This window comes from Cnephaeus nilssonii, assembly GCF_951640355.1.
Source record: "Cnephaeus nilssonii genome assembly, chromosome: 10".
In the NCBI taxonomy this organism is placed as follows: Eukaryota; Metazoa; Chordata; class Mammalia; order Chiroptera; family Vespertilionidae; genus Cnephaeus; species Cnephaeus nilssonii.
Genome location: NC_137081.1, coordinates 14,634,600 through 14,658,608, shown reverse-complemented (window position 1 = coordinate 14,658,608; position 24,009 = coordinate 14,634,600). Strand labels below are relative to the sequence as shown.

Here is a 24,009-nt window from a genome sequence, read left to right as displayed (position 1 = left end):
GCATTGGGGGTGTATTTTAAAAAAACAAATTATTTTCATTCAGTCACTGTTTCCTAGCAACCACACACACACACAAAAAATCTGCTTTCCTGCATGGGAGCGCACCAGTCTGAGCAGATGCCGCCTGAAGCAGGGAGAGAACAAAAGCAAAGGAATCGGTCTCCTTCGGTGAGAGACTCTGAAAGGGGACTTTGTTAAGAGCCCGGCATCTCATAGAACGCACTCTGAGAAACCCGGACCATCGCTGTAGGGGTGCAGAGGGGGGGCCTGAAGGGAGTGTGCAGATGTTCTTCGGGGCATGGTATTTCTAGAGAATATGGGGGCTGTGCCTTCGGGGGGTTTTAATGAAGCAGCTAACGCCTGAGACCCCTGACATCTTTCCAGTAGCTCTTCTGTGTGTGTTTCCAGCGTTATTTTTGTTAAAGCTCTACGGACAGATAAGAAGGGTGAATTCAAATCTGAACTGAATAGGGTCTCTACAAATGTCCCTCTTTCAACCAGGCGTAGCTGCTCCACGCACGTCAGTCACTGGACTCTGCAGCTGGAAGGGCCCTCTCTGACCATTCCTGCTTCTCTTATGGAGGAGGAAGCTCAGACACAGGGAGGAGAGTCCACGAACCCAAGTTGACACAGTTAGCTGGAGGCCTCCCAGGTCTCCGCAGTGGGAGATGCTCATATTTTAAAGATTTATACCTTTGCATAGTATGCCACATTGAATGGCAGTGGAAGGTAGGTCTAAGGGACCACATACTCTGCTGTCACAGCAACTAAGAGATGCAAATCTATAATTTGTAAGTCTGAAATTCAAAGGACTGGCTCAGAATGACAAAACAAAATAGGTTAAAACAAATGCTAAGTCTTTTGCTTTTTAAAAAGGCACAGCCCTAGCTGGTTTGGCTCAGTGAATAGAGCCTCGGCCTGAGGACTGAAGAGTCCCAGGTTCAATTCTGGTCAAGGGCACATGACCGGGTTGCAGGCTTAATCCCCAGTAGGGGGTGTGCAGGAGGCAGCCAATCAATGATTCATTGATGTTTCTATCTCTCTCCCTCTCCCTCTCCCTTCCTCTCTGAAATCAATAAAAAATATATATATTTTTTAAAAAGTTGTGGAAGCTAAGTCATCCCACCCTACCCACCCCATCCCTACCTCCTATACCACACACACACACACACACACACACACACACACACACACACTCAAGGAACTGAGGTAGGACAGTGTTTTCACAACTTATTGAATTAGAAGAATGCTAGTCTTTGAGGAGTTGTACAACGTAGGGCAAAAGGCGCTCTTGGTGATGTTAACCAGGCTCATCATTTTTTCAGACAACACCTGAGCCTGGGGTGCTGAAGAGCCAAGAAGCTTGGCCATGGCCACACCAGTCGGTGGTGCAGGAGACACTACATCCCAGCGTCTGGCCGGCCCAGGTCCAGAGCTTTCCTTTCTCTAGGCCCTGAGGCCACCTCTCTGGCTTGCAGCGTCCTCTCTGGATGTACTCTCCTGCAGAGATGACATTACTGTCTTCATCATTAATTCATCTCCAATGGACTGCTCCTTTCTTCGCCCCTTTCACCTTCTCCACATCTCATCCAAGGCAGGTGTGGCAGCAGCAAGAATGGTCCGAAAGAATTGAATTGGTCTGGTGAAGAACTCATTTAAACCAGGGGCATCCTGTTTCCTTTCTGCTTGTTGCCGAAAAGCTGAGTCCAGTGAAGCTTAATGTTGACGTTAGCAGCCAAACCGCACCAGAATGTCATCGGCAGTTTGATCTCGATCTCGCTTCAGCGAGATCTCCGTACTTGAGAACTAGTTAAGAAAGAATTCAGAGCCAAGACTCAAACGATAAGAGAAAGTTTATTTAGAAAGTAACAGAGGTAGAATAAGTGAGCTGTAGAAGAAATGGGCCCAGGAAACAAATTACAGAGGCAAAAGAAGGCACCTCTTCTGGAGCTGAAATACAACCGAGGACCACGTGTAGTTGGTGCAGGTCAGAATCTCATTGTCCTGGAGGCTTAATGGTGAAGGGCTGTTCTCTGGCCTCACTGTTTGTGAGGCTAGCAGGCTGAAGACTAGGGAGGAGTTGCAATTCAAGTCCAAAGGCTGTCTGCTGGCAAAATTCCTTCTTGCTTGGGAGAGGTCAGTCTTTGTTTTTTTTAAGGCCTTCAACTGATTGATTTCGGCCCACCCACATAATGGAGAGTAATCTGCGTCACTCAAGTCCACTGACTTAAATGTTAATATCCATAAAGCACCTTCATAGAAACACCCAGAATAATGTTTGACCGAATATCTGAGCACAATGGCCCAGCCAGGTTGCTATATTAAATTGATCATCACAATTTGCTTTAAATCTTGTTTAAGAAATAAAACTAAGAAATAAAACTGAAGACTGTATCTTCCTAACAGATATCAGGTGCAGATAGTTGATATGCCATTTATACTGTTCCCTGGGCACCCATTCAACACTGATTTTTTTTAATATGTATTTTTCTTTATTAAGGTCTTTATCCCTCCATGCCCCCCCCCCACTCCTGCCCTCACCCCTAGTGTCTGTGTCCATTGGTTACAACTCCTTTGGTTGGTCTCTCCCCACCCTCCCCTGCCTTCCCTCTGAGGTTTGATGGTCTGATCGATGCTTCTCTGTCTCTGGATCTGTTTTTTATTCATCAGTTTATGTTGTTCATTATATTCCACAAATGAGTGAGATCATGTGATATTTATCTTTCTCTGACTGACTTATTTCGCTTAGCATAATGCTATCCAGGTCCATCCATGCTGTTGCAAATGGTAGGACTTCCTTTTCATAGCAGCGTGGTATTCCATTGTGTAGATGTACCACAGTTTTCTAATCCACTCATCTGCTGACGGGCACTTAGGCTGTTTCCAAATCTTAGCTATTATCAATTGACACTGATAATTTTTTTTGTAAACTTTTTTTGTGACTTCAGAACCCTTTTGACTCTATCACCTAAACTCCAATTTCCGGTTCAGTGTTGGGGTAGGAACTGAAGACATGGCCTCACATTTGCCATAACCACATGTTCTTTCAAGGACCTTCTGGCCATAGAAGTTGTGCATGGGGGGAAAAAAAAAGCAGAAGTTGTGCATGGATTCTATAGAAAACTCTATCATGAGCCATTGCACCAGGGCAAATTCACTGGGAGTCGCTAGGTCGAATGTGCTCAGAGCTCAAAAATATTCAGAACACAAGCCATCCCCATTTGGATGGTTCTCCCCAAATAGTCTCATCCACTATTACACAAGCCTTGCCTGTTTACTTGCTAGTTTATTGCAGGGGTAGGTAAATGCTGAATGCTGAAAAAACTCGCAGGGAATGAGAAGTGCCGGGTACACTCAAGGTACAGTGCACTGGCCGCCAGACAGCTCTCTGCCCAGGAACCTGCTGGATCAGAGGCCTGAGCCCTGCACATTCTCAGATCCCTTCCAGAGCCTGGGACTCCATGACTGGTATTTGGAGTGATAGCGTCCCTAACTCCAATTCTCTCTGATTTGCTGCTGTAGCTCCTTGGCTCAGAGAGACTGCATCTTCCTAACAGACACCAGGTGCAGTGTAAGCTGCAGATACCTGCGCAGCTGGGTCAGCCTCTCATCATGGAAAGAAGGCTCCTAAAGAAGGAAATGAAAAGGCTCCTGTAAGTAAGACTGAGACTCACTTTCACTTACCACACTCAGCATTGGGTGGGTTTCCTGTCATGGATGGTCTGACATTGGCAGGAGGGTAAAAATCTCAGGAAGATTTTATTCCTGCACCATCGGAAAAAAAGCCAGACAATCTGGCCTCTGTCTCACACAGAGGCCTCACACGTGGTGCAAAGCCCGATGCTGAATCTCTTGGGAGGTTGCTTCTGCCAGCAGCATGCTCATCCGAGGCACCCCTGTTCCGGAGCCTAAGATCCGGGACCGCAGCCCTGTCAGCTGGGCTGGGCAGGGTGTGCCTTTGAGAGGGATCTGCTGGAAAAGACAGAGGGGAGATTTCTGAAAAATGTGCCCAAGGGCCCAGCATTGAAATTGCAGCCTCTGCCTCTCTTTATGGTCAGTCCGATCAACTCAATAATTCATCTCCTGTTTCTTGCCATCGGAACTTTTATTTTTAAACAAACAAAAGAAAATATTAAGTCTCCCCATGGAAACATGTTTTTCTCCTGTGCTAGCTTTTCTTTGGCTTGGTGTTTTGTTAAGAGGTTGGTGAAAATAACAGACGATATAAAAAGGCCGGGGGTGGAGGGGCAGCTATGTCCTATTTCATCTGAATTATAGGCACAATGATAATACCCTTTTCATCAAAGACTTTGTCACAATCCCCATCCAATGTGCTCTCTCGGCTGCTAAGATAATGATCTCGGAAGAAGTCCTTAAGGAACGCTGGAGTAAACTATGTGTGAATTCACAGATGTTTACAGGTACGTGTTTGGAGGCCAAACTGTAATCAAGAACAAACCATAATCAGGAATGCCAATTCCTCCACCTAGAACTGGAATTTCAAAAGGGATGTCAACATAAAGTTATAGCCAAAGAATACATTTAGGGCACTCGAAATAAAGTACCTTGGAATTACAGAGAAAAAAATGGAGGATTTTTATCAATCTAAGTGTAATAAACCAGAAGCGTTTGAGAAGGCAGAAACAGACTTACCCCTCGCAAGGTTACTTGCCCAAAGTGTGTGCCAAAGACCTTGACGACCGGAAGTGTGGCCTCCTGGGAAGACCAGAGGAGTGTGGAGATGGATCCCAGGGCCCCTTATCCTGCATCCAGTCCTCTTCCTGACTTCTCAGAACAGCCCCTCTGTTCTCCTCCCAGGGCCCTCATTCTGTCCTCTGGAAGGATCTGGACTTACTAGCACATTTTTATGTCTAACTCCTCCTGAGGGTATTTGCATTCCAACGAGGAAAAGCAAAAGAATACATCTGGACCGAAATGTATCAACCTCTTTGACATTTTGCCCGAATTTAACATGGTTAGCAAGGGAATCTTTATTGTAAACAGTGGGTCTCAATCCTTTCATTTTTGTGAACCTTTTCTGCATGTGGGGATTTATCCTACTCCCTGCTTTCCTATAAATCCTGGGCCCGCTATGTGCGTTTAGTTTTTAGATAAATGTGGTTTAATTTCATTATGGTGAGACATTTTAAGCCTACAGCATTGCAGAATTGCCTTTTAAATCAAAATAGTGTTATTTGGGTAATAAAGTAGCCAAATAATTCTCCAGATAAAAAGGAGGAATTATGAGCCCGGCTCCCACAGCTGTCAGTGACTGCTCTTGTGTTGGGCGGGCGGGAGGGGCTGGGCAGGAACCCCCATCTGCAGATGGAACTCCCGTGTCATTCCCAGTGGTTCAATCCTGCTCTCTTGCTTTTAAGGGGAGATTATATTGGCATCAGACTTCGAGAAAAGGAATTTGACCCAAAAGGAAGAAGGCAACTCACCTTTCTAGATGATATGGTAAAGAAAGGCATGCGGGTGGAAGTCACATCTGTGTTACATGTTAATGAAGGGGACATAATGTACATAATGTATATAATAAACAAGGCTGACCCTGGTCCTCTAGAATGGCCTCTTTCTCATCTCATCCTAGCATTCTCCACATGGTCTTTTCAACTCATTAAACTGAAAGCAAGAAGAATGAGAAAATAAAAGTCATGTGACTTTTGCTATTTGCATTAGAAAAGATTATAAAGCAAAATGGATGCAAGGGCAAATATTACATATGATGTTAACATTTTTTGGACAAAATTAGCTATCCTGTAGTTCTCAAATATAATACTGGGTGATTTTTAAAATATATATATTTTATTGATTTTAGAGAGGGAGAGAGAGAGATAGAAACATCAATGATGAAAGAGAATCATTGATCAGCTGCCTCTTGAATGCCTCACATGGGATGGAGCCCACAACCTGGACATGTGCCCTTGACCTTAATCAAACTCAGGACCCTTCAGTCTGCAGGCTGATGCTCTATTGAACCAAACCAGCTAGGGCAATACTGGGTGTGTTTTTTGTTGTTGTTGTTTGTTTATTTGTTTTGTTTTTTACTATGTGCATTAATGGAGAAAACCAAATAATTGAATAATCCTAAAATCCTTTCTATTATTATTTGTGTTGAACCTTGGGTTCATGTTATGTAATAAAAGTTCACTTCCCGTAAGTTAAGAAAGAAACTGTGTGAAGATCTAATTCAAAAGAAACTAGTAAACCCTCAGCTTCTTTATCCTCCCATTTACTGTCCTTGCACTAGTAGGGAAGAAAGGATCCCTCCCTCCTCCCCTTCTCTCTATCTGACTTCCCTGGGGCTGAGTAAGCGGTCAGGCCTTGGTTTTCTTAAGTGCTTCTCAGTGCACGTATTAGATGGAGAAATTAAGTCAATTAGATAATTGCTTCTCAAACTTTAATGAGGTCTTATTACAAGGCCGTGGTGATTCAGGAAGTCGGGGGTGGGGCTGGGAATTTGCATTTCTAATAAATGATGCCAGTGTTACCAGTCCACCCTTCAGTCTTTGGATTAAGTTTCAACAACTGATCACGGTCCATTTCTTTCCTTTCTTTCTTTTTTTTTTTTTCCTTCTTCTTTTAATTCACTTTCAGTCTGGTTCAGCCCCTGGAAGAAATAGAAATAATCACATTGTTTTAGAAAATATGGGAGCGAGATAAAACCTTAGAACCCATCTGAAAATGCCCAAGTCAAACTGACCTTCACTGGAATTGGTCCTCAGCTTTCTGTATGAGTCTCTTAGCAGGTCACTTAATCAGGTCTACCTCAGCCTTTTGCTCATGCTCACCCCTTCACCTGGAGGTCCTTCACCACCTCCATAAACCCTCCCCTCCAAGCCCCAGTTCCACCACAGCCTCCTCTCTGAAGCCTCCCAGGATTTCCCAGTGGACACATCAGTTGCCCTGTGTCCCGGGAACACATTTCTGTCATTCTACTTACAGAATTAGAAACTGTTCTCTGGGTCCCTCTTCCTCCACCTGCACCTTTCTCTACTTCAAAATTTTAAGGGGTGAGGGCTAGGGGGTGGTGGGATTGAGACAAAAAGGGGAAAAAAGAGAACTCATGAGCAGGGACAAGAGTATGGTGATTGTGAAGGGAGGAGGGGAGTGGGTGGAGGTGGAAGAAGGTATGGGGGGGGGGATAAATGGTAATGAAAATAATTTTTTTAAAAGTAAAAAAAAAAAACAACCAACAAAACTTAAAACTGAGGCCCACAGAACATCAATTGCTCACCTAAGGATACACTACCAATTATTGGCCATACCTAGATGTGAGTCCAGATTCGCTGATTCCCAGTGTAATATTCTTTCCAATAATCTCTCTTTTCTGTTTTGATCCACAGAAGCCAAAACAAAACAAAACAAAACAAAACAAAACAAAACAAAACAAAACAAAAAGACAATAAAATAAAATCAACAAAAACCCCTGCTCTAGTGGGAGGTGAAGGCAATGCCTGAAGATCGCTATGATTTCTGTCTGAGCATCAGGTTACTGGACAGAGCTAATGGTCCTCAGCATTGCGGACAAAACAGTAGAACAGGTTTAGCAGAGCCATTGTCATTGGGCCCAGGGAGGGCTTTGGCCAATGTCTAAGCCTGTTCCTTTGCTCTCTGTGCTTCCTGCTTCCAGGCACACTATGACTTGGCCATCAGTGTTGCTTTGCAGTGGCTGGATCGCTCAGAAGACTTAACTTGGCTGGAGTGGGAGAAAGTGTAAGTTGAAATAGTTATTGTTTTTTTAATGTGTGACTATGAGAAATGAAAGAGGAAGTTCTAACTGGTGTCTTCCACCGTGAGCTCTGATGTGAAAGCACTGCAGGGGAGTATCCCTCTGCAACCAGAAATCTGAAGAAACCCCACAGCTGTCAACTTGGGGAAGTCACATAGTGTTTACATTTGTTACATCTCTGCTAATCGGTTTCCTTTTTAAAAATATATATATATTTTTTTTTATTGATTTCAGAGAGGAAGGGAGAGGGAGAGAGAAATAGAAACATCAATGATGAAAGAGAATCATTGATCGGCTGCCTCTTGAACACCCCACATGGGATGGAGCCCGCAACCCAGGCATGTGCCCTTGACCTTAATCAAACTCAGGACCCTTTAGTCCACAGGCTGACGCTCTATCCACTGAGCCAAACCAGCTAGGGCCTAATTGGTTTCTATCACATGAAAATCTTTCTTGCATAGAATGTTCTCCCTTACAATAAGATGGTGCTTTATTGTGCACAGGCCAGGATTGTTCAGATGGCCAATTCTGTGGGCAAAGGCTGTGATCTTTTCATAAGGACCGTCGAACGCAACTTCTTAAGCATTTGACCAGATAGGTACCTGAGTTGAGCTGTTTGAATTGTAGAATAATTTTCTTTCCAGGATTATCAGCATTTTCTCCCTGTGTGCCAGGCAGACACACTCAATTGGCAAGAACATGGAACTAATGAGACCAGGATTGAACAGCTTATTCCAGAGGCATTATTTTTCTCCGTTCCATGGCCTTAGAACACACACCTGGCCCTGGATGGCTGTATCAGTTAGCGTGCAGTTATAATAAGCAGAAAATCCAGTTTGAGCAGACTTAAGCAAAAAAAAAAAAAAAAAAGAGAGAGAGAGAGAGAGAGAAAAGGAGGGGGGGGGAGGAGATTTATTGCTTCTGTATTTGAATATCCATGAGTAGCTCTGTCTGAGGCAGGACTTAATTCAAACTGCAACCATGTCATCAAGACCTACCTCTTGACTATTTCCTCTGGCTAGACACTGTTCTTAGTTTCAGTCTACTTTATTGCAAAATTCAGTCCAGGGAAAAATGCATTCCTAAAAGTCACAGAATTGTGTCTCAATAGCTCTGTTAACCCTGACTTGTCTGGGGGTGGAGTGGGGGATGGAAGACCGTGACTAGCTTAGTCCACAGTGTGTTTTCCAATCTTTGGGATCCGGGGGTGTTTTCACCTCCCCTCGAAGCACTTAGGCTTACAGTGGAGTAAGGCAGTTCCCCCAAGCAAATTGCCACAAGAAGGGAAAAGATCCTGGTTGGCAAATCCATAATTGTCCACCATAGTGACCAGTCAGCCCATGTCTGATAGCTGTGAAAACTTGGATAGATGAGGGCAAATTCATCACCACTGCTGGAAGATTCAAAATTCAAAGGTGGTGGGTTCATCATATCAGTTTTGTGAACAAGTGCATAGCACATAGCACGTGGCCATTGGAGATTACTTATGGATTATTATCACAACCTTAGCAGGTGTCAAAAACAATAAGAATAAACCCTCCATTCTATTTATTCATGTTCCCCCTTAGGAAAAGGCCCTTTCGTGGCCGACCCATTTACCCAAACCACAGAGAAAGAGAAGCAATGATCTTATCATCTTATGCTGGAATCTTAATGGTAAGGAAAAAAAACACTATTTGTATACATGAAGATGCTATATTTTCTATGCACATTTTGATATTAATGCATATTTACTTTCTCTTTCACCAATGCTTATAAATGTGTAAGATGTACTGATATTAAATGTTTCATTTTTTAAAGTTATAACAAAAAGATTTTTGCTTCTATGTTGTATTGTGAAAACATTTATTTAAGGGGCAAAAGACCCCAGAATGAAATGCATAACTAATTGGATTCGGCATATTCTGATTTATCAACTTATTCAGAAGTTGTTTATTTAGTGCCCGTGCCACACAGGCACAGTGCTGGGCATCCTGGAGCTATAACAGCTTTGTCTTGTGCCCAAACAAAAGCCATATGATAATACATTTTGTTGTTGTTTAACAGAACAGCACCCCAATCGAGGAAGTCTTTAAAATTTACGGGGCGGATTCTTCTGCCAATTCTGGTGCTACCAAGGTAGGGGTGACCTGAGTCTATCAATTCGGGGGATTTTAAGAAAAAAATTTATTTGACACATTTATAATGTTGTACTTTTAGGCATCCAATAACAGTTTTATATCAAAATGTACAAAACCAGATGTAGCCATATCTTACTTGGGTAATAAATGTTTGTAAAATGCTTTCCTGACCTGGAGGCTCAGAGGTAGACCCTCAACCACTGAGCCACACTGGCTGGGCAACACTGTGCCTATTTCAAACCATGAGATGTCACAAAAGGTATGATATGCTTTGAGCTGCAAATACAAGATTCTGAGGATCGCCTACCCCCTGTGGGCCTCCGAAGATCCTCCCTGCTCAGGCCTTTCTCTTGTGGGCAGGTCAGCTGCCGTGAGGACTCCCTCCGCATCTTAAATAAGGGAATTAGCAAAACCTCCCAATGGACATATAGCACTTCAAATAAAGTAAAATTGTAGGAGCTATTTTAAAACGCTCCTTGGGGCTTAATAATTTCAAAAAATTTAACTAGGAGATGGGTTGCTATAAAAAAAAAAGTTATTGCCAAAAGTTCCTCTCTAATTGCTGCATATACCTGAATGACCTTTAATTCCTTCAGATAAAATATCTCCTAAGGCTTAGGACCTAAAAAATTTAACTAGGAGATGGGTTGCTATAAAAAAAAAAGTTATTGCCAAAAGTCCCTCTCTAATTTCTGCATATATCTGAATGACCTTTGATTCCTTCAGATAAAATATCTCCTAAGGCTTAGGACCTAAAAAATTTAACTAGGAGATGGGTTGCTATAAAAAAAAAAGTTATTGCCAAAAGTTCCTCTCTAATTGCTGCATATATCTGAATGACCTTTGACTCCTTCAGATAAAATATCTCCTGTTGCTTAGGACCTAAGCCACAGCTAACATCCTTCCCAAGCAAGAGCTTTTAAAGCCCTGCTGAATACTAATCAGATTATGTCGAATTTCCAGCCTCCAGAACTGCCCACATGATACCATGTGAGTACTGTGCACAGGCCGGATGGCTTTCTCCAGGACTCTTTGCTGCCACCTGGTGACAGAAAGGCATCATGGGCCCGCCAATTTTAATAGCTTCAGGTTTTTCTCCTGATAGGGAGCTGTTTTTGCTGATGGGGAACCATTTTTCTGCTCAGGACCTTGGACCCATAGAAGTCAACCAAGGGCCAAGTAAGTGAGGGTTACTGAAATAGCTTCAGACAAATACAAACTGTCCTGCTCAAGTTTAAACTGGAGAAAAAGGAGCACAGGTCTTCCTTCAACAAATAAAGCAAGCCATACAAATATTCTTCAACTCCATTTGATGGAGAAAGGGGAAAAAAGAAAAGAGAGGCCCTTACACACATCTGCCTTCTTTTCGCCCCCTCCCCCTTTCTATTGGAAGAAATTTTTGTTGAATGTGCTTTGGACATAATTTGGCACTCAAGAAGTACTTGAATCGAGAAATAACAATCATAACAATACTGTTACTATGCCACGATGAAGCTATTAATAAGTAGCATTAAAGTAAAAAAGATATGATTAACTCTAGATTTAGGATTTGAATTTCATTCTATATTTAAAAGCTACATTAATGGCTTGCATGAGTCATCAGATTATCGGGACTCAGAGAATATCTGAGCTGGAAGTGACCTTTAAAATCATCAGGTTCGATCTGCCCCAGTAAATAGGGCAATTGGAGCTTGAAAAGCATCCGTCTTGTATCTTCTAAGTGCGCCAAGAATGATGTATGTCTTGCCCTAGCCCCGTGGTCAGCAAACTGCGGTTCGCGAGCCACATGCGGCTCTTTGGCCCCTTGAGTGTGGCTCTTCCACAAAATACCACGGCCTGGGCGAGTCTATTTTGAACAAGTGGCGTTAGAAGAAGTTTAAGTTTAAAAAATTTGGCTCTCAAAATAAATTTCAATCGTTGTACTGTTGATATTTGGCTCTGTTGAGTAATGAGTTCACCGACCACTGCCCTAGCCAGTTTTGCTCAGTGGATAGAGCATCAGCCTGCGGACTAAAGGGTCCCAGGTTCGATTCCGGTCAAGGGCACATGCCCGGGTTGTGGGCTGGATCCCCAGTAGGGGGCATGCAGGAGGCAGCCAGTCAAAGATTCTCTCTCATCATTGATGTTTCTATCTCTCTCTCCCTCTCCCTTCTTCTCTGAAACCAATAAAAATATATATTTTTTAAAAGAGTGATGTATGGCTAAACTTGTCAAGGGGATCACTTCATAAGTTATATAGGTGTCTAACCACTAAAAACAAACAAACATGAGCCAATCTTTCTCCCCCTCTCTCTCTCTCTCTCTCTCTCTCTCTCTCTCTCTCTCTCTCTCTCTTTTTTGTGTGCCTGGCATACATTAACCTGAAGGGCTATTGCTATTATAGTTGCAATTGCCCCATACTTATATAAAGCCTCCTTTCAATTACTTTCAGTGTTTTAGGGCAGTGGTCGGCAAACCGCGGCTCGTGAGCCACATGCGGCTCTTTGGCCCGTTGAGTGTGGCTCTTCCACAAAATACCACGTGTGGGCGCACACGTACAGTGCGACTGAAACTTCGTGGCCCATGCGCAGAAGTCAGTTTTCAGCTCTCAAAAGAAATTTCAATCGTTGTACTGTTGACTAATGAGTTTGCCGACCACTGTTTTAGGGTCACCTTTCTGAATAGATGATTTGCTTCTGAGGTTAGAGGCCATAATTTATGTTTAATTCTTTACAATGCTGGATATGAAGTGAACTCTCAATCAATATCTTTGCCATTTGAATAGAAGACTGAGGTCAAAAATAAAAGTGCCCCTGCTGAGGTGGCTCTAAACTGTTCCATCGGTAAAGAGAACACGTCCTCATTTATTGTTTAATACTGGTTTCCTGTGGGAAACCAAAAGCCCATAATAATAGTGAAAAACAGAAGTTTACTTCTCAGGTGAATGGAGTCTGGAGGTGGGCAGACCAGGGCTGGTACCACAGTTCCACCCAATGGTCAGGAAGCAGGCTTCTTCCAGCTCTCTGCTCAGTCATTCCTGTTGAAAAAGACAAAATAATATATAAATGTAGTCCCTTTCTTTAAAAAAAAAAAAAAAAGACATCCCCCCCCCAAAAAAAAATACCCCACCTATATATAAACCACACAATTATCTTGGAGTTCAATTTCTACCTACTTCGAAGATGATACCAATTACGTGGGAACTTGCTCATTAGGAGTGTGGTCATTAAGAGTTTTGGATGACAAAGATAGAGCAGAATATTTTCCACTGACCTGGAAATCTAAAACTGATTATTTGTTTTGTTGTCCTTGTCTTTTTGTTTTTGCCTCCGTTATACATCATGCAAGGGTGTCCTGTTGATGAGATGGCATCTTTGTTGACGTGCGTAAAAAGACTTGTGTCATCAACTTTTACTCCTTAGATTTACTCCTGTAAACCTAAAACCCGAATCTCTATCAGTGAGAAAGCAGAAAGTTGTTGATCTTGTGGGGGGTGTTAATCATTTCAGGCCTCCTGGCTCTGATACGTCATTTGTCAGCAATTACTCAACCTTTTTCTGGTAGATGAGGCAGGATTCCCTAAAGGAGTTGGTGGCCAAGCTGTTGCCATGGGTAGTTCTACACAAAAAAGAGAACTGAGTCAGGGAGAGAAATGATGATGCTGATAAATGTAAATATTTATTATTATTATTATTAATTTTAAAGCTACTATACAGTATTGTACTATGTGCCAAACACTACTCTAAATACTTTATATACACTAACGCTTTCATCCCTACCACAATTCTATAAGGTAGGTACCAGTATCATTATTATCACATGAAGAAACAGGCACAGAGAAGTTAAAAGACACGCCCAAGGTCACATGTCTTATACACGGTTCAGCCTGCATTCTGATACATCCAGTTTGACATCAAAGTCCATGCTGTCAACCACTTATTACCTTGACTAGAATTATAGTTCAACTAGTGAATAACATTTGAGTGCCTACTATGTGCTAGGCACTCTCTAAGGCACTAGAGATAAAAGGTTAAATTAGTTAATCAGCCTCTCTCCTTCCATACTTTAATCCATTCTCCACAAAGCAGCCAGAGTGATTATATATATATTCCCTATTGATTTATATATATATTCTCTATTGATTTATAGATATATATATTCTCTATTGATTTATATTCTCTATTTATATATATTCTCTATTGATTTCAGAGAGAGGAAGGGAGAGGGAGATAAAAACTCAATGATGAGAGAGAATCATTGATTAGCTGCCTCCTGCACGACCCCTACTGGGGATCAAGCCCACAACCTGGGCATGTGCGCTGACAGGGAATTGAACCGTGACCTCTGGTTCATGTGTCAACACTCAACCACTAAGCCACACAGCTGGGCCAGACTGATCTTTTTAAAAACCTGAGCCAGACCTTGTAACCCTACTGCTTAAAAATATCTCAGTGGCTTCCCTTGCTGCCTCTGTCCCTTCTGTCTGACGTGGGGGCTGTCCAGTTACTCGCTAGCACATCATCTGTTTAGTTTATTTGTTAAACTTATCATGCTGTATAATTACCCTGGTTGCCTAATAGGTTAGTGTCTCTCCTCACCCAGCTCCTAAAGCAGAGCCTGGACCACAGGAGGTGCTCGCTGAAAACTTGTTGAATGAATGAATGGACAGTTGTAGCCTTGAATACGTTGCCAGCGCCGTGCAGCAGACAGCGGGTTACAATCACAACACACTGGGTTTGTTCTATGTGACAACACGCTTGGAGTTCACAGATGAGAGTCGGTCATTCTGCCTTGGCGTGGAGGAGTGGGCGGAAGGCCAGCATAGGGGAGTGAAGGTGTGGAGACATTGGGCACGTTTCTCAGAAAAGGTGATATTGGAGCCCCATCTCAAAGGAAAAGTCGGGGCCTTCAGGAAAAGAGCCCCTGGGCGGAAAGGAAGGAAGCAGCCATTCCAGGTAAAGGGAACTCTCTGGGGAGTAGCAGTGTGTGAAGAGGTATTCTAGGCAGGAGGAACCAAGCGCGGGAGTAGAAGACAAGGTGTGAAGGTGCATGAAATGAAACCCGAGCTGCACAGGGGCCCTTAGGAATGTCTGGGACGGGGGGTTGGGTAAGCAGGCCGAGTGCCACAGCAGCAGGTGTTAGCGGCACAGTGTGTGCAGTGTGTCCAAGGAGGACCGTTTTCCTTTCAGGTTCCCCGAGCTCCACCTTTCCGCCTCTCCCTGCACCCTTTGGCCGTGTTAACAGCACCCAAAGCAGCAGAATATGCCCGCAAACAGAGTAAGCCTGCTGACTTCCACCCGTTAGAGAAATGTAACGCAGGAGGGGCTCTCACCACGTCAGGTCCAAGGTGGTTTGGTAAGAACATCTCTCTGGGTGAATGCCCAAGAACCAGGAGTATGTATGGCTTGATTTCCCTCTACTATCGAAACCAGGGAAGTATTTCGTAGACTCCTTGGTAATGGGAGCAAAGCACTCATGAAGGGAAAGATCTAAAACTGTGGGTGGACTCGTTTTTGAAAAGGTGTTTTTGTTGTTGTTCCTACATGTGTCTCTAGGTGTCAAGCTAAGAAGGGGAGCAACTAATAAAAATGCCACCAGCAGCTCTACAAGGAAAGCGAATGCCCTGGGACAGAAATCATCAAAAAAGTTACCTTTGGACACACAGCCAAAGAGCAAAGTAGGTCTAAAAACACAAATTGGACCAAAATGATACCAGATGTTGGGGAGTACTTTATTTATATTGTAGTTAAAAGTCTAGCCTTTAGAATGAGATTTTCTGGGTTTGAATCTAAAGCTTACTACTTACCAACTGTGTGACTTCGGGTAAGTGACTTAGCCTCTCTGTTCCTTAGTTTTCTCTTCTGCAAAATGGGAAGAATGATGGTATCTCTCTCTACGCTTTTGGGGTGATTATCTGAGATTATACATATTAAGAGGTTAGAACAGTGCTTGTATAGAGTAACCCTAAATAAATATTAACCACTATTATCTTTTAGCTTTTGAGAAATGCTACTCACAAGTTAACCAGCTGTTATACTGTGGGTTTAAATAAGTGTGTATGTGCGTATAGTAAAAATTTCAAACAATACAAAAATTACAAGTGAAATCCACACCCTTTCCTCTCCTTAGAAATAACCACTGTTAATATTTCTTGTGATATTCAAATATTGCTATACATTGATTTTTTTTAGAAATAGCCAAGAAATAAATTAAATAAACAAATATCTTTATTAAAGAAATCATTCTTTTATAAATGTATGAGAAATATACTTTCACGGTTTATTGTTTAAAGAAGTTTTTCATCTTATATATTTGAACTTCTTAGTCTTTTTCTTTATAGCTTATTGATATTATATCACGTATTTTAACTGATAAACAATTTTATAACCTCAAGATGAAACAATGTCTTAGTCAGGATTTTCTATATATTTCCAGCCTTTTTTTTTTTTTTCATAAAGTAAGGGAAAAGGAGAAATTATTTGTTAAAAATCCAGGTATTCTGGAAAACAGTTTTAAATATTTCTTTTAGACTGTATTGGTATTAGTACCTCATTTACTAATAGAAATGGGTATGAGCAACATCATGTCTTGGGAAAGTGTCAATATTGGGCAGAGTTCTAGGAAATGAATTTGGAATGGATAGGATCAGACCAAAGAGCCAGAAAACAGCATACTCTAGTGATTAAGAGTGTGGATTCCGGAGTCAGATAACTAGGTTTGAAACCTGGTTCCTCCATTTAATAACTTGGGTGAATTACTAAGTGAATCTCTTGGCCTCCTCTATAAAAAGTGGATGATAACAGTACGTACCTCATGGGGTTGTTACAGGGACTGTTAATAGACATGGAAGGGCTTAGAAAGTGCCAGGACTATCACAGGCAGTAACGCACGTGCCCCCTTATTACCACTCCGGAGGAACTCACAGCATCGTGGGAGGGAAGAAGGAAGGTGAGTGACAGTCTGTGGGACCTGGTTTCCATTTCCACGCAGAAGGGGCTTGGATAGCGACACTCCACTCTAACAAGTAAAAAGCTGAACAGACTGAAAAATCAGCAACTCTTCTTGGAAATGAAAGAAAGGGGAAGGCACAGGGTACACTGCTGCCCCCAAGAGGAAGGAGGACCGATGGATGGGGAGAGGGAGAGAGAATTGCCCTGATGGATGTTAAAGCAAACACGGAAAACTGTTTACAGAATTAGCAGGGTATGGGCCTATGTATCTCATGGTACAATTCTTTCAACTTTTCTGTATGAAATATTTCATAATGAAATTTATGAAGAAGAAAAGAGACAGAGATTGTCAGAGTGGATCAAAAAACAAGACCCAATTATATGGTGTCTATAAGAAACCTACTTGAAATATAAAGACACATATAGATGAAAAGTAAATGGATAGATAAAAATATGCCAAGCTAACACTAATTAAAAAAAAGGCAAAAGTAACTCTATTAATTTCAGACAGAGCTGACTTCAAAGCAAGGAACGTTATCAGGGATAAAGAAGGGGAGTGCATGATGATACAGGAAAGACATAACATTCCTTAAGTAGTCACTGAACAACAGAGCATCGAACTCCATGAGGTGAAAACTCATAGAACTGCCGGAGAAGCAGAGGTCTTCACTGTCCTCATTGGAGACGTCAACACCCCCTATCCAAAATGGAGAGAGAGCCATTTTAGTTTAAATTCAAACCAATATACAAGAAATTCAAAGCAACATGCTGTAAGCATAATACACAACCGCTAAAGGGCAAAGAAATGATGGGCTGTGGGTGTGGTTCATCAAACGAAGTATTACTTTTACTATTTTATTTTCTTTGGAAATAATTTTGAGCTTAGAGAAAAGTTGCTAGAGTACGACAAAGAACCTGTGTGTACATTTGACTCACATTCACCAGTTGTTACTGTTTTGCTCTATTAGCTATATCATTTTTCTCTCTGCCTCTCTCTCTTCCTCTGTTCCTGTCTCTTTCTCTTTGTATATAGATATAGATACATATTTTTTGATCTATTTGCAGTTACATCACCATCTCATTTTAACCCCATATATTTTAGTGTGTACATCCTAAGAACAAAGTCATTCTCTTGAATAACCATAGTATAGTTATCAACTTCAGAAAAATCTAACATTAATACTTTGATCCAATCTACTGTCTATATACAATTTTGTCAATTGACCCAATAATGTTTTTTAAAACATTTTTTCCTTCTGTAGAGGATCCAATGTGGGATCATATATTGTATTTAGTTGAAAAGTATAACTCAATTTCCAAATGTCTCAGAACAGTTCCATGGAAATTCTTTTGTACCTACATTCATCTTAACCCATCATGGTCAATAACTTAGTATCTGATATTTGATCTTAACTCCCTATAGATTGAATGCTAATGTCTGTGACCATGCCTGATACCAGAATCATCCTTTTATTCTGCAGGTCACTTAGAAACTTGGACTTGCACCCTGGGACTTCACAATAAAGTCTCTGGGAGAGGAAAAGAAACATCATCTCAACACTGCAACTCTTGCCAGCATATTTTTCTTTACAGTTAGCTTTGATGCAAACTGCATTGAAGTGTTATTTTTGGATGTTGAACGTTCTTTTCTTAGAATCATATTATACGGCTACATTTGGGTCTTAAAAATGTGTGTATTTTATGCTACTTCATTGTGAGTGGAAGACTGTGGTTGGAGAATTCCAAGAATATATAGTATTTCTATGTCAGAGCAGGCTGGCTTTTAGCACATTTTGCAAATGTGTAGCATTGAATAGTGCAGAATGGTGGAGTAAGAGGCAGTTTTCCAAAGTTTCAATCCAAAATAAAATTAATCTATCATTTGCCTTTATTATGTTGTCACATGGAAACATTTGAAATCCTTTCAATAAAGCATTACAAGAAAATGCGTGTAGGCTTTCTTTTAATAAAATATCATGATTAGGAGGAAAAGAAAATATTTTGGTCTTTCAGTACCTTTCCAAAATGCTGATTAGGCATATGGCTTAGCTTGTAAATATGTGTAGTAACAATTTGACCAAATGAATGTGTTTTCTTAAGGTTTTGATGTGCTATCTTTGCAGAACAGTGTGTGTGTGTGTGTGTGTGTGTGTGTGTGTGTGTGTGTGTGTGTGTGTTTGACATGCACAAAAACACGTATGTGGTTTGTTGACTTCTGCTGAAAATGGTGATGTATTCGGATGTGAGTCTGTATCTGGGAGACCAATGCAGCCTTTTTCATGCTGATTTTGGTAGCTGTCACTGAGGTTACAGCTACTAAAACTGTACCTGAGGTTTACCAGTAGACCTGCAGCATTGGGTGGGAGACAGAGAAGTGTATCGGTGACCTGTGGTCTCTGGGTATGCTGCCAGGTGTCTAGCTTCGTGGGACTTTGTTTTGTTTGTTTGTTTGTTTGTCTGTCTGGTGCTGCTCGTGTGAGGGTACATTTTTATGTTGTGGCTATTGCTGTCTCTCCCTTTGCTTTGCATGCTGCCTGGGGACTTTCACAGTTGGCATGGTGTAATATTGCTCGTTGTGTTTGGTGATCCTTTTAGAGCCCCTTCTGGGTCATGAAGCACAAAGGTGTTTGGTATCATCTTTCTGCATACACATGGGATGACAAAGGTGAGTGGGGGTTAGAGTCATCCTCTATGCCTGCATATCTGGGGGTGGCTTCTAAATCAATAGGTTGGCAGCAATGGAGCGAGCTTTGCAGGCAGTCACCTGGGTTCTATGAAACAGTGACACTTCAGGGATGGAACTCTCAGGCACATCATGACACTCATTTAGGAGGTCTCTATTTTACCCCAAGGAGAAGAGTATAATCACATGGCAAAATAGGCCTATTTCCCAAAGTTTCTGCTTTCTCCATCAACTTAAATGTATATATTTAAAAATTGTGTTTTGTTCAATTCACGAAAGTAATATTTATTTATAATAGAAAATTAAGCCTGGCTGGCATGGCTCAGTGGTTGAGCATCGATTTATGAACCAGGAGATCACAGTTCGGTTCTCGGTCAGGGCATATGCCCAGGTTGTAGGAGCAATCCCCAGTGTGGGGCATGCAGGAGGCAGCCGATCAATGATTCTCTCTCATCATTGATGTTTCTATCTCTCTCTCCCTTCCTCTCTGAAATCAATTATATATATATATATATATATATATATATATATATATATATATATATATGTGTGTGTGTGTGTGTGTGTGTGTGTGTGTGTGTGTGTGTGTGTATTTAGCTTGTGTTTCTGGCACTAATAGAGTTCTGCCTTTCTTTCAATCTACTAAACATTCATTTGCAATTTTGGCACTTGGCAAAAATAATGACATGTGTTTTCAAAATGGGGAAACAACATCTAATAAGGGGGATAAAGGACATTGTTGTCAGCATTATTTTAAAGACTAAACCATGTAAGTTCAAAGAAAGCTCAATTCAATTGGGCTCAAGCCATTTGTAGTTGATGTTACTAGGATATTTTTGCAGCTACAAAGTATGTATTGAAAGACCTCAGGTTGTCCTTTCTGGCTGTTCCCACCATCTTCCTTTTATATAATTCAAGTCTTAGCTGATGAGGAAATTCATTCTTAGCATCTAGACTCTTACTGTAGCTCCATAAACAAATAAACTGGTCTCTCCCACCTATTGTATGCATATCCTAACAGCCACTGTTCCTTTTCTCCCAATTCCATTTTCAATACCCCATTCCTCCATGAGATTTCCAGTCCAAATATAATTCTATGTGCTTTGCAAAAGAATTTTAGGATTTTTACCAAAACCACATGCACACATGAAAAGTCAGCTTCCTATCATTTTTTTAAATAGAATTTTATTTATTTCAGAGCAGAAGGAAGAGGGGGAGAGAGATAGAAACATCAATGACTAAAGAGAATTATTGATTGGCTGCTTCCTGCACACCCCACACTGGGGATAGAGCCCACAACCTGGGCATATGATCTGACCCGGAATTAAACCATGATCTCCTGGTTCATAGGTTGACCACTGAGCCATGCCAGCCAGGCCTGAGTCATTTTTTAGAGTAAAGGGGTGTACTAATCTGGGGCAAGAGGCATGAATCAGTACTTTTCCAGGGGAACTGGAGCACATGGTTTGGCTACTTATAAAGTTTTCTTCCCTGGAAAATAGATTATTGAATTATTTGGAATTCACTGTTCCTAAATCTCAGTTCTTCAACTCTAGTGTTGGCTTCCTGGACAGTCCTCTGTTGGTCAATAATAATATATCAAACATGAATTAGAAACCCAAAATTTCTTGGAGTGCTGAATTTTACACTATTTGCCAAGTAGTCATATCACAGATTTCAGACATGGAAATTATCCTGAAACACCTGCATTGGAAGCTCAGAAAATTAGAGTCCCTGGATCTCATTGATTAAGTTGTTCTTGAAAAATCAGTTGCTTCCATCACTGGGGCACAGGCAAAGAGAATGGTATCCTCCCTCTAATCTCAACAGAAAGAAAAGTCAACAGTAAGGAGTGGTCATGGGAAGTGATAATGCCCAAACTAACTCCTAAATCTACCTTTTCTCCTCTCTCTACTCTCTCTAAAGTAGATGTTGGGATCTCAAAAAACTGAAAGGGTCTGAGGGGAAGACAGCCAGAAAAAGTGGAATGGAAGAAGGGATAGCCTGTAAGATCCCACTAACTTTTTCCCCGTTGAGATGAATCAACAATTTGAGATAATTCCCATGTCAAAGTACATCCCCAACACACACCATTGTTTCCTGCACATCCTAATTTGTAATACAAAGCCTATAATTTAAATAGTTTTCTTCCTCTTTTTCCTTTGGAATCCACAATGGCTTCTGGCCTATTTAACAACTTGATAAAAGGCCTGCCACATATGTCTCTGAAACTGAAATGGCAGCTATTCCATAAAGGAGTTCCAAGAACTGCTGTATTGAGTTACACCCTCAAAGGGCCCTCCTCTGTATGGGTTCCCTCTCCCACCGTCCTGCTCTGCTGCCATGGGGTTAGGTCCTGATGCTAGCATGTGTCTTATTCTCTCTCCTCCAGACTTCGGGAGTTCAAATTTTCTCCTTTGTGGGTTTGTCAAAGCAAAAGTGACACCCAGAACCACCTGTGGCATCCCCTTTCCACGTCCCGCGTGGTCCAGGGTTCCGGTTCCGGGTTCGCGTTCTGGAGAAGGGCCGCACACAAATGAAAAGAGACTAGAAGACATTTAATTTGGCGATATGAGGGGCCAGGCAGTAGTCCAACTCTAGCGGGAGAACTACTACCTGCTCTGGCCCTGCCATCCCTTTTATTGAGGCTATGGGGAAAACACCGTAGGGAGGAAATAACAGAAATTTACACAAGGTAAACAGAGGTGGAGGCTGCTTCAGCTAACAATGTCTCAACTAAAGGGTGAGTGGTTAGAGCAATTTAATGTTGTTGACAGCCTTCCTGGCTTCCTGTCCACATCTATTAGTGAAACAGTAATTGGTTTCCAGCAACCACCTGTTGCTTAAACAAGGAGAAATGTATTGTTTTTAACACAAATGCTAACGTGTTCAAAGAGACATGCCATAGAAGTTAAACAGAGGTGGGACATGTTTGCTCTCTGTCTCCTCGTCATCTATTTGAGTGGTCATCAAAGATTAGCTGAGAAAGGGAACCAGCGGTTGTTTCTATGATGGTAGTCTTTGGTCCTTTACCCAGGCTCTTTGTTTGGCATAGTTTGGTCTACATGGCTGCCAATCAAATGATCTCTGCTCATGTAAGCAAGCATGTATGCGATATAAATTCCATATGAATTGCTAGGAAGCAAGAAGGTGGGTGGTAAGGTCAACTGCTGGCTGGATCTCAGACACTGGCAAAACTCTGGAATTAGCTGCTGCTGTTGTAGCATTAATTTGACAACCCGGAAGGCATAAAAATTAGAATTAGTGAGGAGCCAAGGGTCCGGGGAACAACACCTCATCCCTGTTTTTGCTGAGTCATCTGCCCTGTTATAAAGGCCCTTTGATAGATCAAATGCAGGGTGCTTATGTCATCTTACACATTGAAAGTTGCAAATGCTGAACTTTGATGTGAGTGTGCATGCCAGTGTGTGCTGAGCATTTGAAATTGGTCCTGTGGACTATTACAACAATGAACTCCAGACTAGGGAGTAACGTTTATATCCCCCAGGCATTTATTGAGTAACTTTAATATACCAGTTCGTTTTGCCAGTTAGTGAGAATGCAAAACTAAAGATAGAATTATCATTGCCCTTATTGGGCTCTCCCCATTTATTTCAAGGAACAGATATCTAAACAAAATCATTACATAAATGGTAATTACCATTACAGTGGCATGAACAAGATGCTTGGGGAATCAAATAAGCAGTATTAAATTTGATTTATCAGCCTGGAAGATGAAGGGTTCAAGGAAATCTTTGCAGAGGAACTGATACTTGAGCTGAGCCTTGAGGAAAGGGTAAAATTTCTCTGGGTGAAAAATGTGGGACTGGTGTCTCAAGGCAAAGGATCAATACATTCAAAAACAAGAGAGGTACAAAAATAACTGTGCATTTGGGAAGCTATACGTGGTTGGGTGTGATCGGACAGGAAGTGTGGGGACAGAGGGAGGATGGCAGGTCTGGTGTGCCGTGCTAAGGAACTGGTACTTGATTCTGAGGGCAAAGGGCGTCAGTGAAGTGTTTCAAACAGGCGAGTGGCTGTCTTAATTCTGTCTACTATAACAAAAATATCATAGGCTGGGTGGCTTAACAGCCAACATTTATTTCTCACAGTTCTGGGGGTTGGGATGTCCAACATCAGGGTACAGGCAGACCCAGTGTCTGGTGAGAGCCCACTTCCTGGTTTGCAGACTTCTTTTTGTATTGTCTCCTGGCCAAGAGAGAGAGGAGGCAAGCTCTCCCCTGTCACTTTTTATTTTTTTAATATATTTTTGTTGATTTCAGAGAGGAAGGGAGAGGAAGAGAGAGATAGAAACATCGATGATGAGAACCATTGATTGGCTGCCTCCTGCATGCCCCACACTGGGCATGTGCCCCGACCGGGAATGGAATCATGACCTCCTGGTTCATAGGCCGACGCTCAACCACTGAGCCACACCAGCCGGCCTCTTTCTTTATTTCGCTTCTTTATTTCTTTCTTGTCCTTCATACTATGTACTATGAGATAAGTACTATGGAATAACTCATGTTCTGAGAGCTTATG

The 24,009-nt window shown here is 41.8% G+C and overlaps 1 protein-coding gene across 1 annotated transcript; it reads left to right on the top strand.

Annotated features, from left to right (window-relative positions):
- Window positions 1–3,610: 3,610 nt before the first annotated feature.
- LOC307106202 (uncharacterized protein C2orf80) lies at window positions 3,611–18,358 on the top strand. Its single transcript, XM_079782476.1, has 8 exons — window positions 3,611–3,653; window positions 5,379–5,460; window positions 7,637–7,719; window positions 9,304–9,391; window positions 9,782–9,853; window positions 15,024–15,111; window positions 15,390–15,511; window positions 18,266–18,358. The coding sequence occupies exons 1-8, from the start codon at window positions 3,613–3,615 to the stop codon at window positions 18,272–18,274; spliced, it is 585 nt and encodes a 194-aa protein (XP_079638602.1). The 5' UTR covers window positions 3,611–3,612; the 3' UTR covers window positions 18,275–18,358.
- Window positions 18,359–24,009: the final 5,651 nt, after the last annotated feature.

What these genes read in the sequence shown, in the direction of transcription:
- LOC307106202 (XM_079782476.1), top strand. Translation starts at nt 3,613, where the DNA reads ATGGAAAGAAGGCTCCTAAAGAAGGAAATGAAAAGGCTCCT. An exon ending in TCACCTTTCTAGATGATATG is followed by an intron (nt 5,461 to 7,636) that starts GTAAAGAAAGGC and finishes TCCTGCTTCCAG; the next exon opens with GCACACTATGACTTGGCCAT. An exon ending in AGAATATGCCCGCAAACAGA is followed by an intron (nt 15,112 to 15,389) that starts GTAAGCCTGCTG and finishes ATGTGTCTCTAG; the next exon opens with GTGTCAAGCTAAGAAGGGGA.